The 20,987-nt window shown below is 43.8% G+C and overlaps 1 protein-coding gene across 1 annotated transcript in view; it reads left to right on the top strand.

Annotated features, from left to right (window-relative positions):
- lrp5 (low density lipoprotein receptor-related protein 5) overlaps positions 1-20,987 on the top strand; it is a 210,757-nt gene that overhangs the window by 147,764 nt on the left and 42,006 nt on the right. Inside the window, exon 8 of the mRNA XM_038808188.1 lies at positions 20,202-20,418. Within this exon, the coding sequence (XP_038664116.1) occupies positions 20,202-20,418 (217 nt within the window). The remainder of the gene's footprint in view (positions 1-20,201; positions 20,419-20,987) is intronic.

The raw sequence follows: 20,987 nt of genomic DNA, 5'->3' as shown, positions 1-20,987 counted from the left end.
CTCCACCCAAAAAACTGGGTTCAAAGGTTCTGACCAACAACTCATACCTATTATAATAAAATTTAATAAGTTCAGAGTGCAGGAAAATTACTCTTAAATACAAACTCATATACACATAGAATGTGTAAGGAAATTAAACAACTGACAGTGGGATTTTGTGCTGACAAGTTAAATTTGCAATGATGTGAAATTTTGGCTGAACCTGTTTCAAAGAGATTTGTCCAGAAGGGTTCTTGGCACAATGAAGAAGTCTTTGGATCAAACTGTTGGTTGAAAATAGTATGTTTTAGGGCTATATCATATCAGAGCCACTCACAGGGCTGGGGGAATTTTTCTCTTGTTTTGGCATTGGTCTTTTTTTTTTTTCAAACATAATCGCACAGCAGTGTGTATGGCTCTTTTGTTGCGAGTTATGCTTTATGCCGTTTTTACACGTTCTGTACAAGCCTTGTGTAATTAATGATTTTTTTAAACCTTGTGCAGTAATAATCTGTTGCGATAAAATAAGAGGTTCAGTGACAGGTGATGGTGTGTTGCTGCACGACCACAGCTGGTGATGTGACTGGCAGTCACAAGTGTTACAATGGATATATCATTGGCCGTGGACATATAGTTGGACACTAGCATCTTGTTTATGCAACACTGGTCTGAAGAATGTGACCAATATGAATTGCACACGTTTGTACTTGGAATAAAATCTTTTGTGACAGTGAAATTCTAGTGAGGATGCAATACAGCTGTATTCCTTGAGACATAATTCAAAGATATGTCAGAGCCCTCCAGTTTGTTCCCTATTTTTCATATTAATCAGAGTAAGCATTTCCATTTACTCACGTTGGCAGCTCACTTCCAATTCTTCTTCTTCTGCTGATCCATAGAACCATAGAATTCCTACAGTGCAGAAGGAGGCCATTCGGCCGATCGAGTCTGCACCGGCCCTCTGAAAGAGTGTCCTACCTAGGCCCACTTCCCTATCCCATAACCCCACCTAACCTGCACATCTTTGAACACTAAGGGGCAATTTAACATGACCAAGCCACCTAACCTGCACATCTTTGGACTGTGGCAGGAAACTGGAGCACCCGGAAGAATCCCACGCAGACATGGGGAGAACGGGCGAACTCCACACAGACAGTCACCCACGGCCGGAATTGAACCCGGATCCCTGGCACTGAGGCAGAAATGCTAACCACTGTGCCACTTCGCCGCCCTAATGATCACCAGATCATAAGAAGTAGGAGTAGGCCACTTGGCCCATTGAGTTCCCCACTTTCTATAAGGTTATGGCTGATCCGATTGTTGCCTTACTTTACTTTCCTACTGCCTGCCATAACCTTAATTACCATGCATATCAAAATCTGTCTATCACAGTCTTTAACATATCCAATGCCACTGTTCTTGGAGGAAGAGAGTTCCAAAGCCAAACAGCCCTGTTGAGAGAATACATTCCTCTTCATCTCTGTCTTAAATGGAACCTTCCGTATTTTTAAACCAGTGCCCCTAGTTTTAGATTCCCTTACACGGGGAAATAGCCTCTCACTGTTTACCCTTTCAAGTCCCCTCAGAATCTTATATTTCAAAAATTAGCTCTCATTCTTCTAAACTCCAATGGATATAGGCCCAACCTGTTCAAATTGGGCTCCTAAGACAACCTCTTGATGCCAGGAATTGGCCCAGTGAACCATTTTTGAACTGCATCCAATGCAATTATAACCCTCCTTAAAAAAGGACACTAAAAGTGTACACAGTACTCTGGGTGTGGTCTCGCCAATGCTTGCTCAGTTGCAGCATTACATCAAGATACATCTACTTGTTCCCTTTATCTACCTTCCTTGCTACATACCCTTTCACAAAACCATGTTGACTGCCTGACTGTTATAATTTTCTAAATTTGCTACTACCTCCTTATTAATGGGTTTTTGCTTGTTCCCCAATGATAGATGTTAGACTAACCAGCCTATTGTTTCCTGCTTTCTGCCCCTCTTCCTTTCTTAAATAGCTTTGTTATATTTGTTTTTTTTCTAATCCTCTGGGATCTTTCCAAGAATCCAGGGAGTTTTGAAAAATTACAGCCAATGCCTGTGCAGAAATAAATTGGATTGGATTGGATTTATTTATTGTCACGTGTACCGAGGTACAGTGAAAAGTATTTTTCTGCAAGCAGCTCAACAGATCATTCAGTACATGGAAGAAAAGGGAATTAAACAAAATTCAAGAAAATTCATGAAAATACATAATAGGGCAAAACAAGATATACAATGTAACTACATAAGCATTGGCATCGGATGAAGCATACAGGGTGTAGTGTTAATGAGGTCAGTCAATAAGAGGGTCATTTAGGAGTCTGGTGACAGTGGGGCAGAAGCTGTTTTTGAGTCTGTTCGTGCGTGTTCTCAGACTTCTGTATCTCCTGCCCGATGGAAGAAGTTGGAAAAGTGAGTAAGCCGGGTGGGAGGGATCCTTGATTATGCTGCCCGCTTTCCCCCGGCAGCGGGAGGTGTAGATGGAGTCCGTGGATGGGAGGCAGGTTTGTGTGATGGACTGGGCGGTATTCACGACTCTCTGAAGTTCCTTGCGGTCCTGGGCCGAGCAGTTGCCATACCAGGCTGTGATGCAGCCCGATAGGATGCTTCCTATAGTGCATCTGTAAAAGTTGGTAAGGGTTAATGTGGACATGCCGAATTTCCTTAGTTTCCTGAAGAAGTATAGGCGCTGTTGTGCTTTCTTGGTGATAGCGTCGACGTGAGTGGACCAGGGCAGATTTTTGGTGATGTGCACCCCTAGGAATTTGAAACTGCTAACCATCTCCACCTCGGCCTCGTTGATGTTGACAGGGGTGTGTACAGTACTTTGCTTCCTGAAGTCGATGACCAGCTCTTTAGTTTTGCTGGCATTGAGAGTGAGATTGTTGTCGTTACACCACTCCATTAGGTTCTCTATCTCCCTCCTGTATTCTGACCCGTCGTTATTCGAGATCCGGCCCACTATGGTCGTATCGTCAGCAAACTTGTAGATGGAGTTGGAACCAAGTTTTGCCATGCAGTCGTGTGTGTACAGGGAGTAGAGTAGGGGGCTAAGTACGCAGCCTTGCGGGGCACTGGTATTGAGGACTATTGTGGAGGAGGTGTTGGTGTTCATTCTTACTGATTGTGGTCTGTTGGTCAGAAAATCAAGGATCCAGTTGCAGAGTGGAGAGCCAAGTCCTAGATTTTGGAGCTTTGATATGAGCTTGGCTGGGATTATGGTGTTGAAGGCGGAGCTGTAGTCAATAAATAGGAGTCTGATGTAGGAGTTCTTGTTTTCGAGATGATCTAGGGGTGAGTGTAGGGCCAGGGAAATGGCGTCTGATGTGGACCGGTTGCGACAGTATGCGAATTGAAGTGGGTCAAGGCGTTCCGGGAGTATGGAGGTGATGCGCTTCATGATCAGCCTCTTGAAGCACTTCATTACAACTGACGTCAGGGCCACCGAGCGGTAGTCATTGAGTCATGTTACCTGGTTCTTCTGCCGGTATGATGGTATTGGCTGGAAAGAAAGATATTTTAAGTTAAGCTTTGTACATTTCCCTCCTTTACTTCACCCTCATCAAATGCCCTGTTTCTATTTCCTAATAGAAATCCGGTGTAAGACTAATGATATTTCCAAACTTAATCGTTATTAGACAAGTAGTTCTTGAATGTTCTGCAGTCCATAACCATCACTCATAAATGAATACTCCATTTTAAATCAAACTAAAGCAGTTAAGTTAATTTTGGGTAACTCAAACGGCCAATGTTAAGTCTTACAGAATCGACGTAGTTCAATGAAAGTCACCTCCGATCATTTTGTGAATATTTTGTGCCATTACCTTTATCTTTCACAATGTACTCACCGAGTACTATCAGTTTCCTTTAATCGAGGTAGTAAAACTATATTCACATTACCAGTTTCCACTGTGCAAGTAATTTAAAATAAAATGTTATGCTCAAGGAAATGGAATTTGAACGAACTTCCCCTCATTCAAGAAGCGATCGAGTTGATATTTGGTGCGTTTCCTCCAGCTGCTGTGAATTCTGTCCTCGTCTGGACAGGAAAGTGTACAAGGTCAAGAATAATATTTCTGAGGGAGAGTTTAGTGGTGTTTATATACTTTTTAAAGCAGGTCAGGTGTCACTGGGCTAACTGGACGAGGTTGCACCAACGATAATCATTCACCATTTTATAGTGGTACATTCTGTCCTTGTGTTTAAATTTCCTTTTTTAAATTGCTCTGGCCATAATTATAATGGAAACTGTCCTTGTAAACTTGCTGCCCTGTAATTACACGATCTGCAACTGACATTGGCAAATGGGAGGAAAGGGGAATGCAAAGGAGGGAGGATAGAAATGGGAAGAGCAGAAGTTGAATCAAACGTTAGAGTTGACAAAGTAGTTCGGGGCACTTTTAAAGTTCCACCCGGCTCTCCCAACCCCCCTACTCCGCTCTCTCCTCTCCTCCTCCTCAAAAGGATTGGGTAGTATTCATTCTAGAAGCTTAATCAAGATGCAAACCAAGCTGACACAGAAAGTTGTTCCACCATCGCATACAATTGAGCAGTTAGTGCGGCAAGTTTAGGCAGGTAAAAGACATTATGAATGTGAAAATAGGAAATTGTAACAGAAAATGTTGAATCCAAAAACGTGAACAGAAAATTCAAAGAATTGATTCAAATTTGTAATATTTAAATATTTTCTGCCCATTTATTAAGAGGAGAAAATCTGCCCTCAAATGCTTCTATGGCAGAAACGCACAGAGTGGTGAATAATGTGGGAGCAGTAGGGGCTACAAGAGGATGCAGGAACAGTAATAGAGTCAGATAACTCAGCTGGCAACTGATAACGGAATTCTAGTGGTTTGGCAACACTACCAGACCCTCTTTATCACCACTTCTGCTGGAGCCTAGAATTCCAGACTTCCAAATCCACGTCTTGGTATTCGCAAACATATAGACTGTGTTTTCTGTACTTTCCAATCTCTGAACTCCTCCCAGTGATTACAGACACTGTTGTAACTTTCAGCACTCCCAGGTCCCAACACTGGTGCAATGTCCCAGATTCTCTAATTCCTCCGGCAATCATAAGATCTCGTCCCGATGATCCCATATCCTGAGACAGCTTTGGACTTTGATTGGTCACTGTACCTGATACTACTGTCCTTATAAGAGCTCCAGTTTATTCTTTAATTATTCCACGGAAGATCACCTAATTGCTCAGAGGTATGTGCCAGAAACCAAGAGAAATGAAGTGTTCTATTGGAAATCGGATTCTACTCCATGTCTCACCAACTTGTTTGCTTAGGGTAAAATTCTTGTTGTATCATTCAGTTACAATGTGGAATTGAAGTACCGGAATCTCACCAGATCCGCATCCTCAAAAGAGATGCACTTTTCAAAATCAACTTATGTTTTTGAGAAATTTTCCACAACAAAAGCAAGAAACTTAATCCTGAACTATGTTAGGAAAACAAAGGAAGTCTTAAGGAATTACTGTTAGCATTGTATAGTTTTAAGTGGGTTTGATTTAATGTTTCTGTGATTGGAAAGGTAAAACCTATAGTTAGATTCATGCTGGACAAAGATGTTCATATGTGTGGAGGTTGGGTTAAATTCCAACTGTGTTTCTGGTGTGCTTAGAGAGGGCTGCATCATGAAGAATAAATCAAAAGCATATGTGGGTTTTTTGGCAATTTGGGCCTTGTAAGTAGAGAAGTATTTATGTTTTAGTTTAGCTAGTTTGATTGCAGTGAGTGAGAGAGAAGGTAGCTCTCACAGCTCTGCTAAAAGCAATTGGTTTAGAGGCTAGAGGGAACCTCTCACTCAGCTTTGCTAAAAGAAAAGCCATTCCATGGAGTAATGGTTAAGAAAACTAGGGTAGATATCTGAAGAGCAGCTAGTTCAGGAGAAATGATGAAAGGTTTCCAAGAAGTCGGAGGTTAAAGGTAATGGAACAGAGCGCTGTTCAGTAAAGACAAACAGCTGAGAAGAAGGCTCAGACGCCAGAAAGATATTTGAAGTGATTTGCAGGTTTGAGAGATTTTACGAGAGCCCGTGGAACACGAGTTGGAAAATCTATGGAAATCGGTGGCTGGATATCGGAGTTTGGGTGAAATCAGTTAAAACAAAGGATCCTTCAACCTGAAACGTTAACTTGCTTAACTTCACAAGATGCTGCCTGAGCTGCTTTAGTATTTCTGGCATTTTCTCTTTATCTTTCAGATTTCTGGAATCTGCAGTATTTTGCTTTACGATATCCATTATCTCGTCCTTTCCTAAATATACTCTTAATTTTTAATTGGAGAATTTGAAGATGAGTTGTATTTTTTTTTTATGTTTTCAAGTCAACCCGTCTGTTCACTATTTAACACCATTGTGCAAAATACTTGTTTGGAAATTTCTGGTTGAGTAAATCACAGAGTCTTACAGTGTAGAAAAGGCCATGCGGCCCATCATGTCTGCACCAACAGTAACTACCACTAATCTTGTGCTAATAACAGCACTTATTCCATATCCTTGAATGTGATGGGTTTCAAGTGCTCATCCAAGTCTGTTTTCAAGTTTGTGAGGTTTCTAGCCTTCACTACCTTCCCAGATAGTGCATTCAGATTCTCACCACCCTCTAAGTGAATGTTTTTTTCTCAAATCCCCTCAGATTCTCCTGCCCCTCATCCTGAAACCATGCCTGCTTGTGATTGACCCCCTACCCCCCAACCACCAAGTAGAACAGCAACTTCCTATGTACCCTGCCTAAACCTCTCAACCTTAATACACCTCAATCACATTCCCCCTCAACCTTCGCTGCTATCAAAGTAACAATCCCAGCCTACTGGATTGTTAAATTAATTTCCTATTTTTATCGTCCCTTTCATGGTATTTTTGTAATTACCCAGAAATCGGAGCAAGAGAATATGGAGTTGAGTGGTGGAGGGTATGACATCGGGGATGCAGAAGAGGGAGAGGGGGGAAGGACTGAGGAAGATGATCAATGAGGTGGGGACATCAAGGGACCAAAGGCAGATGCAGGAGTCCTACTTTTAAAGCCTCGAGTTTGGAGGGGCTGAAATATCGGACGTGGTCTACTGACTGTTCACGCTAGCCGGATATTCCAGTCCCACGCCAGCGCACTGGTTTCCCGGCGACAAGGGGCGCAGTCACCGGGAAATCCCGTTGACAATGTCGGGGCGGTAAATCCGTAGATGTGGAATGATGATGCAAGGCTCCCAAGGTTTGCTCCGAGGCAATGGTGGTGGAGCAGAGGAGAACTTGCCTTTCTCTACTTGGAGTGGGATATCATATTTTGATGCGAAGGGGAAGGAGGAGTCACTGAAAGATATTAAAGAAAAATGTTAATTGTATCTCTACAAGATTAAATTGTATTCAGTGTTTCTGTTTGGAGGGTATGACAATTGTTGCAGAGCCACCCAGTGGTGGAAACTTGAGGCTGCAATAGGTGCCTCAGGATGTAAACTATAGCCAGCCATCTTCATAGTAATGCCTTCAGGCATAGTGGACTCTGATTATATCGAATTTTATTGGACAATAATTCTAATTTTTTGTTTATTTTAATGGTAGCACCAAAATTGCAAATTTTTTAATTGTCATGAAATCTTTATCATCTTTATGAGCGATAATGGCAGATGTTTGCCTATTTCAAACTCACTTGCAATAATGGTCATTTCATCACTGTCATGCTTTTTTGACAAGTGGGGCAGCTATAAAGAATGTTGGCCCCACTCCAGAGAACAGAAATTTAGGAAAGCAATGATACATTGGGACAGCTGTTTCAGAATCTTAAATTACTAATTTACGATTCTTATTTGTTACATTCGTTGTTATATTTGTTATCATTCAAGAGTTTCCGAATCGGATTCAGGTTTTAAATATTCTATGCCCTTTACTGCTTGTGCAGTTTGTTTTGAAAGTTTTATTTTAATTAATTGCTTGTTTCAATGAATCATCGCAGGAAGACTAAAAAAATCATATCTAAGATTCTTGATTATCTAGGATAGGGAATGAAATATGCAACCCAGAGGTAACACACAGGTTTTTAAAAGTGAAATGTTTATTTAAAATGCTCCTAGATTGTCACTGCCCATCGAATTGAAGTGATGGGGAGCAAAGCAGAGAAACCCTGACAGTTTATGAGGCTGATGCTTAATCTCTGGGGGAGCCAATGCTTTTAGTAACTCTCTCCCATGTGTCAGCACTGACCCAGTTATGGTAGTATCATAGGGAGCCTTGCAACCAAGCTGAGTCCTGTTCCCGTCTAAAGTTCATGGTTTTCACACAGCTTTGATAAGTGATGGGGAAAAAGGAGCTGGGAGAAGTTGCAGGGGCAGAGGTCCCCAGGTGGTTCAGATGAGTTGAAAGCAAATTGCTGAAATCAAACATTGGACTGTGCAAAGTAACCTTATCTCAATTTACCCGAGCAACGTATCTTTCTTTTCCTCATCATTTACTTAAACTAGCTTGTCCTATCATATTTGCTTCAATCATTCCACATGATGGCATTTTCCACTTTCTGACCACTCCCTGCGTGAAGACGGTTCTCATGATTTTCTGATTTAATTTCCGATTGACTAATATTTGTGTTCCCTAGTTCTGGATTCCCCATCTACGTCTACCCTATCAAAAACCTTCGCCATTTTTAAAACCCTCGATCAGGTCACCTTTCAACTCTCTCTGTAGAGAAGAATCCCATCCTGTTCAGCCCTTTATGTTCATTGTACCCTCTCAGTTCTGGTATCGTCCTTTGTAAAACATTTTTTGAGGCGCTTTCTGCAGGGCTTCTACATTCTTTTTGTGATGTGGAATCAGAACTGTTCACACTATTCCAAACGTGATTTAACCAAGGTTCTACACTAGTTCATCATATTTAACATGCGTGGTTGAACAGCATTATTTCCAATTTGAAAGAATTTTGACTGATATTCTATGTGCACCTAACCCAACAACAACTTGCACTTAATAGTGTGCGTTCATAGGATCATAGAAAATAGGAGCAGGAGGAGGCCATTCGGCCCTTTGAGCCTGCTCTGCCATTCATTATGATCAAGGTTGATCATCCAACTCAGTAACCTGTTCCCACTCTTCCCCCACCTCCCCATGTTCTTTGATCCCTTTAGCCCCAAGTGCTATATCTAACTCCTTGAAAACATGCAATATTTTGGCCTCAACTGCTTTCTGTGGTAACAAATACAACAGATTGACCACTGCCTGGGTGTAGAAATTTCTCCTCATCTTAGTTCTCAATGGTGTACCCAATATCCTCAGGCTTTGACCCCTAGTTCTGGACTCCCCTGCCACCGGGAACATCCTTCTTGCACCTGCCCTGTCTAGTCCTGTTAGAATTTTACAGGCTGTTATGAGATTCCTCCTTGTTCTTCCACACTCCTAACCGACTCAATCTCTCCTCGTACATCAGTCCCGCCATCCCAGGAATCAGACTGGTAAACCTTTGCTGCACTCCCTCCATAGCAAGAACATCCTTCATCAGATCAGGAGACCAAAACTGCACACAATATTCCAGGTGTGGTCTCACCAAGACCCTGTATAACTGCAGCAAGACATCCCTGCTCCTGTACTACAATTTTCTCGCTATTAAGGCCAACATGCCATTTCCTGTTTTTGCTCCCAAAGTGGATAACTTCACATTTATCCACCGTGTACTGCATCTGCCATGCATTTGCAAAGTAGTAAAATATCCCAAAGTACTTTACGAGCACTCTATCAAACAAAATTAGCAAAAATCCTGGAGCATAATACCAGTCACTGCAGGTGAAGAAAACCTGCCTGACAAAGTGCCTATTTTCCACACCTTCTGTGCTAGCCTCAACACAAAGATTTTAGTCCCGTCCCTTCCAAAGTCTCAGGATGGTACAATAAGCCTGTCTGAACAGGCTCTTACAACTTAAATAGTGGTACGTGAATTACATCCTTAGACATTTGCCAGGCCTTAAGCAAACTGGAACTTGCAACTGTTTCAGTAAAAGCATTTTTCACGTTGTCCCTGCAGGCTCAGAGAACATTGTGCGCACATGCCTTTAGTTGGTGCTTCCCAGTGAGCACAGGTCCCTGTAACCAACAGGTTTAATGATTCTTCCTCTTACTCAAGTTGCTGCTTACAAGACGATAACACTAATAGGAGCTCTTGTTGCTCCAATTTCCAGTGGGGATGTTGTATTGATGATTTAAAAATATGCATATGTTGTGAGTGTGAATTTAGATATAGTTACTTGGTGGAGGCAGAAATTCGTAAATCAATCGCACAAGTACTAATATGGATCAACTGATTACAACATATTCTTTGCAGGAATTGTTAGCTCTCCATTGTATTAACCACATTAAAAAATAAAATCTCTGAGATTGGGCAAAATTGTAACACACAAAAATGAGTGAGTTTGGTCAGGTCAGATGGTAACATTTTTTAAATCTGGAACTCGGCACCTGTGAAGACAGGACAAGGCATATGGACAGCCAGCCACTCCCAGGAGGTGTGTTGTCAATTTAAATATTTTACAGAGGCCGTCGGTCTTTGATTTAAATTGCTTTTGGAGGTTTTACAGTGAGCATTAGGTACCCGAACCCCGGGAAACCCAACAGTTGAAGTGAGGTGAGAACAACTTCAGTCAGAAATCGAGAGTGCTTTCACGGCACTGCTTGTGGGCCAGGACGAGCAGGAACACTTTCCTTGGAGACTTTCCCAAGTTCTGTGCTTCCCCCACTCCTGCATAGAATTATAGAATTTACAGTGCTAGAGACCAATTCGGTCCATTAAGTCTGCACCGGCCCTTGGAAGGAGCACCCCACTTACACCCATACCTCACACCTTATCCCAGTAACCCCACCTCACCTTTTTGGACACTAAGGGCAATTTTATCATGGCCAATCCACATAACCTGCACATCTTTGAACTGTGGGAGGAAAACAAAGCACTCTGAGGAAACGCACACAGACACGGGGAGAACGTGCAGACTCCGCACAGACAGTGACCCATGTCGGGAGTCGAACCTGGGACCTGGAGCCGTGAAGCAACTGTGCTACCGTGATGCATGAAAAGGCCCTGGGTTTGGGGACCAATCCTTTGTTCTCATAGAGAAATTCACAACACTGTATATGCAGATTGCTTTATAGGATTTGTGTTGTCATATTCTAGTTAGCATTTTGCCTACACACTTCACACGCATGCATACCACCATGCCACACATTAATATATATGTGCCATACCCGTGTTCATATCTGAGCAATGGAGATTACTTCCCAAGGAAAATCTTGCTGCCAAAAAGATCAACCTGAAAAATTGAACTTGCTCAAACCCAAAAGCTAAAATAATTTTCACATATGCTCCACATAAAAACACAGCTGGTCTCTCTCAGAGCATGACTTGGTCTCAGCTCAGAGGATACCTGACATTCATTGCTCATTTCATATGAACAAACTGAGTGTACTGCACATTCCTAAGGAGAAATTCGAGAGTAGTGCCTGGGTTTGTTTCTGTGTGGTTGAAGAACTTGGACTCAACAGTATGCATTTTTTTTTACGATCACAAGATATCAAAAAGCCAGCGAAATACACCCGAGGTGTGGTCACTGTTGTAATGTAGAGAACCCCAGCAGCCAATTTACACACAGTAACGTCCCACAAAAAACAATGAGATCATCAGTTTTTGTCATCTTGCTGAGGGATAAAAATTGTCCAGGTGTCAGATGGCCTCTACTGATCGGCGAATAAGATCTTTTATGTTCACTGGAAAGGGCGGGTGAGTCTTTTGGATGGCACGTTAAATTGGGACCCAAAATTGCACGTGATATATTTTTATTGAATTGATAAACATGCAGACAATACTTGGATCATAGCCTTTTGTTATGTACCACGGCAACAACTTAGCGGGAAGGGAAAAAAGGCAAGTGGAAACCTCACATTCTTGGCACACCTTAAATTTATGATTTCTGCCTTGGAACAGGAATCTTGGAAATTCTATAGATATGTTCAGATATATCGAATATTCTGGATGGGTTCTATAGTCGAGACAATGCTTAACTAGGAGCCTCTGTAGGTGAGCAAGCACAGGGGTGAAATGGAGATGGGACGAGTTCAGCAACCCATTCTGGGAGAAGCATGACCGAAAGTAGGCTTGTCCAAAGCCCAACCCAAGGCCAGATGCAGTTCGCAAGGCATTTTCATCCAGCCTGCCACGTCCTTGGGGTCAACTGTCCAAGTCTCAAAGACTTCACAGACAGAATTTTTTTAATGCTCAAAGTCTGCTCATCCAATCACATGCTGGTTTCTCTATTAGCAGCCTGTGATTGGATGAGCGCCACATCATCAGCTATGAGGTAAGCCCAACAAATGTGATTACATTTTTTGAGGTGGCCAGATGTGGGTAGTACAGTTAACATAGTTTATATGGATTTTAGCAAAGCCATTGACAAAGATCCACACGGGAGACTTGAAAGAAGGCCAATGTACCTGGGATACAGGGAAATTTGATAATGTGGATTCAAAATAGGCTTCGCTGTGGGAGACCGAGGGGAATGACAGACGGCTGCTTTAGTGACTGGAAGCCAGTGTCCAGTGCAACCACAGGGATCTGTGCTGGGTCCCCTAATATTCACAATTTATATAAATTACATAGATGACTGTGGGGGATAGGATCAGTAAGTTTGTGGATGACAAAAAGATTGGCAGGGTGGTTAACAGTGAAGTTGAGTGGCTTGGGCTACAGACGTGGGTTTCCTCTCAGTCCTGCAGTTTCTTCCCACAGTTCAAATGTGTGCGGATTAGGTGGATAGGCCATACTAAATTGTCCTTGGTGTCAAAGAAGGTTGGGTGGGGTTACTGGATGACGGGGAGAGGGTGTGAGCTTGGGGAGAGGGTGTGAGCTTGGGTAGAGTGCTCTTTCCAAGGGCCGGTACAGACTCGATGGGCCGAATGGCCTCCTGCACACTAAATTCTATGTAGATGGGATGGTCAAATGTGCAGGTAAGTGGCCCATAGAATTTAACCCTGAAAAGTGTGACGTGATACACTTTGGAAGGAATAATTTGACAATGAAATATTCAATGAACGGCATGACACTGGGAAGTTCCAGGAAACAAAGAGACGGTGGCATGTTTGCCCATAGATCTCTAAAGGTGAGAGGGCTGGTTAATAGGGGGCGAGAAAGGCATATGAGGCACTTGCCCTTATCAATCAAGGCATAGATTACAAAAGCAGGGAGGTCAAATTGAAGTTGGTTAGAACCTTGGTGAGGCTACAGCTGGAGTACTGTGTGCAGTCCTATTCGCCGCATTATAGAAAGGATGTATGTGCCCTGGAGGGGGTGGAGAGGTGATTCACCAGGATTTTGCCTGGGTGGAATATTTAAGTTACGAAGAGAGGTTGGATCGGCTTGGGTTGTTTTGCTGGAGCAGAGAAGACTGAGGGGCAACCTGATTGAGGTGAACAAGATTGAAGGCATGGACAGGGTGGATAGGGGGCAGTCGTTCTCCTTAGTTGAAGGGTCAGTCACGAGGAGATGCAAGTGAGGGGCAGAAGGTTGAGGGGGGTTTTGAAGAAGAAACTTTTTACCCAGAGGGTGCTGATGGTCTGGGGTGCACTGTTGCCTCACATCCTTCAAAAAGTACCGAGATGAGCACTTGGCCCATCAATACATTCAAGGCTATGGGCCAAGTGCTGGCAAATGGGATTAGGTAGGCAGGTCAGGTGATTTGATGGTTCTCAAGTGTTGGTGCAGACTCGATGGGCCGAAGAGCCTCTTCATTTTTTTTCTGTGATTCTGCAAAGTGTTTAATATCTTGGTTTCTAGTTGGGAAGCTCAGAATAGCACGCAAGTTTAATTGGGGGGTGGGGGGGGGGGGGGTGACCGGAGCTGCCAGAAGGGAGAGAGGCGTGAGTGGGGAGAGATAGGAGGCAGGAAAAGGAGCGGCCGTGAGGGGGGGTTGGGGGGAGCAAGAGAATAAGAGTGTGTGAAGAGGAAGAGGGGTAAGCGTGCAAGGACAGAGCGTGTCCATACATCTGGCTCACTCCCAGTATCAAGGTTCTCCCTCACCCTCACACACTGTCGGCCACTTTCATCCACTCTTGACAGTGGCTGAGGATGACTGAGTGCGCACCCTGGGACAGGAAGTGAGCGAGACACCCACACTCTCACCCTGTTACACTAACACTCATCTTTATTTATTACTCTTTATTTTTGCTCAGCAAATATTTTCTTTTCATAACATTTTTGTAAATTCAGGTGAATTTACTCATCAGCCCTTGAGTGAGGAAAAAGTCTAAAATGTGGCCCCCGCCCCGGGTGAAAAGATTGGACAAGTCTGAGCTGAAGCTTTGTGCTTCTCAGAGGAGCACCGATGTTCACTGTAAAATGTTCTTTGATAAATTTCAAGTACACAAATGCGACTATGGAAGTGAGTCCATTATTTTCTTATAAACCTGTTATTTCTGAGTGTCTTTATTACGTTCAGAAACGTAGCTGCGATAACAAGGTCTTCACTGCAATGGGAAACCGGATTGGTAACTAAAACATTTTTTTTGTTTTGTGATGTGGCAAAGAGGAATTTTAATTGTGGCTTATTGATTGTTTTCATCTATAGTATCGGATGTTGTTTCATCGAAAACACATTCACTTGCCCTTCAACTGATTTGTCCCTGGTATTATTAATATCATTTATGGATGTGATCTGAACCAATCCGGAGCAAGCATCACAGGCCTTTACAATTTAAGTATACAACCGTACAAAGTACAGCCACAGATGTGCAATGTATTTTTAATTCCTTTGATGCTTGTTTATCAGAAGCCAGTCTGTTCCTATGTTTGTGATAACAATAGTGTTCCATCAAGAATACCTTTTGATCTTGTTTCTTCAAAGTGAGGACACTTGGAGCACATCTGATGGAAGAGTGCACTGTCTGCACTTTTCAGTGTTCCTGTGAAGCGCCTTGGGGTGTTTCACTGTGTTAAAGGTGCCATGTAAATGCAGGTTGCTGTTTTGGAATTCTGGTGGTGTTTACTTGGGTTCCACAGCCGGTACCTGAGTATGTTGATGGACATTTGAACATTTGGCCATCATGATAGTTGTGGGAAGGTTGCTTTTAAAGAATGCCGTACGGTGGCACAGTGGCTTAGCACTGGTGCCTCACAGCGCCAAGGTCCCCGGTTCAACTCCGGCCTTGGATGAGTGCTCCGGTTTCCTTCCACAATCCAAAGATGTTCAGGTTAGGTGGAGTGGCCATGCTAAATTGCCTGGGATAGTGTCCAAGAATGTGCAGGTTAGGTTACGGGGTTAAGGCAGGGTGGATGGGGGAGAAGACATGGGAACAAAGAACAAAGGAACAAAGAAAATTACAGCACAGGAACAGGCCCTTCGGCCCTCCCAGCCTGCGCCGATCCAGATCCTTTATCTAAACCTGTCTCCTATTTTCCAAGGTCTACTTCCCTCTGTTGCCGCCCGTTCATATACCTGTCTAGATGCCTCTTAAATGATGCTATTGTGCCTGCTGAATGGCCTCCTTCTGCACAGTAGGAATTCTATGATTCCAGTTGGGATGCCCAACTACGTTACAATAAGTCAAATGTCTCAGATAACAGTAAGTGCATGTTTTCTTTTGTTTTACAGTTCATGGTTCTGCCATTTTTCCCCTCCCATGTGTGGGAGAGTCACTTACTTTACACTGATTCTAATTATAAGCCCAACTTTGATGGCAGCTCCAAGGTTATAAGCAGCACTTTTGGCTCAATGTCCTCCGGCTGAGTTAAATGGGTGCAGCGGAATGAGCTTTGTCACCAGAGAAAAAGATTATCATCTTTCCTGGTTGCTGACCGTCCAGGGATGCCCTTTTTATTTCTTTGCTGTAGTGGCCTGTCCTAGTTTTTGTAGAAGTTACAACATGCAGAAAACACAATTTAGGATGATGCTGAATCATTTGCACGTGCAAGATTAGTCATGTTTTTGACCTCCGGTCTATCGTTTGCTGTACAATATCAATAAGGATGGTTACAAAGCACAGAGACTGGAGCCATATTGCTATGTTTCAGGACGTGTTTTTGCCAATATACACTGATCTAGTATTAATAGCAAGAATAATTGCATTGCCAATCAGTGCTGAACCTCGGCTAAAATCCCAACAACGAGGACAATATACTTTTAGTTATATTGTGCCTTTTTAATGTAATAAAACTCCCAAGGCACTTCACCTGAGTGTCATAGTGAGCCACACAAGGAGATATTAGGGATGATGATCAAAAACTTTGTCAAAGAGGTAGATTTTAAGGAAATGTTTAAAGGAGAGGCAGGGCAGTATTTAACGCGGGCAATGGGGCCTTGCCAGCCAGCTATAGCGCAACAGAGAGCCCGGGAAGGCAAGTAATAAGTATCCGGTGGTGGTTTTTCACAGGAATCTACATCCTGCCCACCGAGATCTGGCCAATTAGAGGTCGGCAGCTTGTCATTGCAGGTTCAACCACCAGGAGAACATGGATAGCTGTCAGTAAAGTATCCACCAGAATAATCAGACCCCACGCAATTGGTGAATGAGGGCAGGGTGGGGGCTACTGGGGCCTCTAGTTGCTCTCTCTCCTGAACCCTGGCAGATTTACCTGCCTGCGATACTCAGTGATATTTAGGAAAGCCTGTAACCTGATATCACAATGGCTGTAAGTTTCACATCTCAAAGTCCATCACCATGGCAACGTTTATCACCTGGTCATTGTATCCAGGTACAGCTGCTGATTAGCTGTCCTTGAGAGCGCTCTTTAATCTTGAAGCTAAATGGACAGTTTAAAGCCCAGCTGTTTACAACACGACATTCTCAATACCTCTCTAGGACTTCGGAGAATCACAATCTCTCCACTGTTAGCATACAAGCTTCTGCCATTGTCTCGAAATGTAAACACCTCGAACTTTCTTACCAGTTAAACAATCTGGACCCTTTTAATCTCTAACAGGCTTCTTGTCAGACTAATGTGGGAACAGGTCACATGACCACCCCCCCCCCCCAAACTCCTCCTTGCGAAGTGGGGAGTCTCACTTGGTGCTTGATCGAGGGACCCGGCATTGGGAAACGTGGGTCACCTAAAACCATCCCCTAACCTTGCTGCCACACTCCTGTCCCATCCCGTAACCCTCATCCCACCTTCACCTGTGTCCTGGTTCCCTCACTAATCTTCAAGTGGCTGCCTGACTGGTAGCTGCCGCCATGCCTGCAGGTGTAGCCTGCGGTGGACAGCTACTGGTCTCTATTTGGTCAGCTGCCTCCAGCGGTGGGACCCATGCTGCAGGAAATTATGAACTGACGGTATATGCTCAAGTCTCTGGCATTGGCATGAGGCTTGAACACGCAACCTCCTGACTCCAAAACAGGATTGTTACTCCTCCATTGAGGCTAGCATCTTGATGAGGGGTTAATGATACTACAGGCAAAGTTTTAATTTTTACATACTTTTGAGAAGCAGGAAGTAAAACGGAGCATTGGCCGAAACAGGCAAGCAATGCTTGAAGAGGCCATTACATCCCTAGTGTATGGCCATCCAAGGAAATTTATTTAATAATAATCTGCTTGCTCTTGTGCCTTTCTGATATACTTGCTAGATGAGTATTTGATAATGTAAGAACCAAAATTGCTTCTGTCAGTTTTATATACCTGGTAAGGCAAGCTTACCTGAAGCTGGTACTCCTTATTCAGCCTTTCACTTTTTAATTGCTTTTAATTGCCACTTTACTCTTCTAAACTCTACGTTTTCATATGTATCCATCATTGAAGTTGAGGTATGTTGAATTTTGCCCTGGTTACAGATGAACAAAGTTCAACATGTCCTCCGCATGGAAGAATATGAAAGCATATTAGACCATAAGACTCAGGAGCAGAATTAGGCCATTTGGCCCATCGAGTCTGCTCTGCCATTCAAGGAGATCATGACTGGTCTGATATGATGATGCTCAACTCCACTTTCCTGCCTTACCCCCAGAACACTTGGTTCCCTTACTGATTAAACAATCTGCCTGTCTCAGCTGCTTTGTTACATGAGCCGATTAAGAGTTCTCCTTTGCTCCACAAAGATTTTCGAATGATACACAAAAATAATTGGCTTCTGAGCCCATTGCTTCTCCAGCTCAATTGAATTGAACATCAGGTTTGATGAGGTATGCCAGTCTTCATTTGGTCAGTAGTGAGGCCCCGCCAGGTCAGTTGGTGAAGCAGGCTAAGCTGCCAAAGAATATAAAACCTTTAAGGAACCAACATTTTTAATTAGTTGCAATGTATTAATCTAGTAGCTGTAGCATGGGATGTAGACCATAGTTAGATTAGAGTTTTACATCACAGAAGGAAGTCTTTCAGTCCATCTTGTCTGCGCCAGCTATCAAGCACCTATCTTTTCTAATCGCATTTTCCAGCACTTGGTCCGTCCCCCAACATGCACCCCAAAATCCAGTCCTCTGTACTTCCGAGCATCCTACTGTTCATTGTGTATTCCTTTGTCTTGGTAGTCCTCCTAAAATGCATCACATCACACTTTTCAGGATTAAATTCCTTTTGCCACAGTTTTACCTATCTGGCCAGCCAGCCTATATCGCCCTGTAATCTAAGGCTTTCTTCCTTGCTATTTGCCACACCACCACTTTTTGTGTCATTGGCCAACTTAATGATTATACCACCCATGTTCAGGTCTAGATCATTAATGTACACCACAAACAGCAAGGAACCCAGCACTGAACCCTGCGGTACACCACTGAACACAGGCTTCCATTTTTTAAAAAAAAGCAACCTTCGACCAACATCTTTTGCAACGAATCTAATTTTGGATCCAATTGCCTGGATCCCATGGGTTCTTACACTCTAGATCAGTCTCCCATGCGGGTCTTTGTCAAAAGCCTTGCTGAAGTCCACGTGGTCCTTCAACTGCACTGCTCTCATCTACACACCGAGTCACCTGCTCAAAAAAATCAGTCAAATTTTTCCTTGACAAAGCCATGCTGACGATCTTTGATTAATCCTTGCCTCTCCAAGTGGAGATGAATTCTCTCCCTCAATCTTTTCCAATCATTTCCTTCCCACTAATGTTAGACTTATTGTGCATGGTAGCACAAGTGGATAGCACTGTGGCTTCACGGGGCCATGGTCCCATGTTCGATTCCCCGCTGGGTCACTGTCTGTACGGAGTCTGCTCGTTCTCCCCGTGTCTGTGTGGGTTTCCTATGGGTGCTCCGGTTTCCTCCCACAGTCCAATGATGTGCAGGTTAGGTGTATTGGGTAAATTGCACTTCGTGTCCAAACAGGTTAGGAGGGGTTAGGGTGGGAGTGAGGTCTTAAGTGGGTCGGTGCAGACTAGATGGGCCGAATGGCCTCCTTCTGCACTGTATGTTCTATGTACTGGACTGTAATTACCTGGTTCTTCCCTTCTTTAATAATGGTACCACATTACCTGTCCACCTGTCCTCTGGCAGTACGCTTCTGGACTTCTGGCCAGAGAGGATTTGTAAATTAACGTCAGAGCCCCTGCAACCTCCTCTCTCGCCTCGCACATCAACCTGGGATACATCTAATCTGGGCCTGTGGATTTATTCACCTTTACGCCTGCTGGCGACCACCTCCCACTCAATGTTAATCTGTTCAATTATATCACAATCCACCTCCCTGCTTTCCATACCTAGATCATCACCTTCTCCTTGGTTGCATTCTGTATTTCACGTTATAAATCCCTCTTTTCTCAACTGCTATCCCACAGGCTGGTTTTCAGATGCTGCAGAGAATGTCAAACAACTTCTAGATTTCCTTTGGTCTTTTCCAAAACTTAAAATGATATTGTAAAAGAAATGAAAAAATGAAAAATGAAAATCGCTTTATTGTCACGAGTAGGCTTCAATGAAGTTACTGTGGAAAGCCCCTAGTCGCCACATTCCGGCACCTGTACGGGGAGGCTGATACGGGAATCGAACCGTGCTGCTGCCCTGCTTGGTCTGCTTTAAAAGCCAGCGATTTAGCCCTGTGGGCTAAACCAGCCCTTTTCTGAAGATGCAAGTCTGATTTGAGACGACAACGTACAAATTTCTGCTGGGAATGTCATCGGAAAATAGTTTCGCACTGTGGAAATAAATGCCTGCTTGGTGTTAGACTGTAAGGCAGGTCCTCGCCCATCAGTATTCATATCTTCTTTGAACTAGACATTTGTACTTCTCTTTCAAACAGGTGATCAACGTGGATGGAACTGGCCGGAGGACACTTGTGGAAGATAAACTTCCTCACATATTTGGATTCACTTTATTGGGTGATTATATCTACTGGACAGACTGGCAGAGACGAAGCATTGAACGTGTTCATAAGCACCGTGCAGAGAGAGAAATCATCATCGATCAGCTACCTGATCTTATGGGACTGAAGGCCACAAGAGTAACAAAAGCATTTGGTATGTTACCTTGGAAGATGTGCAGGTTTTTCTCACCTTCCCTATAGCACCTGCATCGTTGTCGTTGTCGTGCTGTCAGTGGGGGGTTTGGAGAGGGGGGTTGTTTTGGCGATTTATGGGAGGAATTTGGAGGGCAATAAGGTGTCCATGGAGGGGGGGTCAAGGCTAACTGGGAGGAGGAGTTGGGGGCGGCGTTGGAGGAGGGATTGTGCTGCAGAGGGTAAATGCCTTGACTTTGTGTGCGAGGCTGGGGCTGATACCGCTGGTGTACAGGGCTCGCCTCACAAAGTCGAGGATGAGGCGACTGCTTGAGGAGGGGGGGAGAATGTCTGTGAGCGATGTTGGGAGGGGTCCTGCGAATCATGTGCACATGTTTTGGTCCTGCCCGAAGCTGGAAAGGTTTTGGAGGATAGTTTCAAGAACCATTTTGGGGGTTTTGCATGTAGATGTGGGAGCCCGGTCCCCTGGAAGCCATATTGGGGGTGTCGGACCAGCTGGCATAGCAGACGGGTGCCGGGGGGGCAGATGTTTTAGTCTTCGTATCGCTGATTGCTCGCAGGCGGGACCTG

This window comes from Scyliorhinus canicula, chromosome 9 (genome assembly GCF_902713615.1).
Source record: "Scyliorhinus canicula chromosome 9, sScyCan1.1, whole genome shotgun sequence".
In the NCBI taxonomy this organism is placed as follows: Eukaryota; Metazoa; Chordata; class Chondrichthyes; order Carcharhiniformes; family Scyliorhinidae; genus Scyliorhinus; species Scyliorhinus canicula.
The sequence above is the reverse complement of the archived record's forward strand: the minus strand, read 5'-3'. Positions and strand labels throughout refer to the sequence as shown.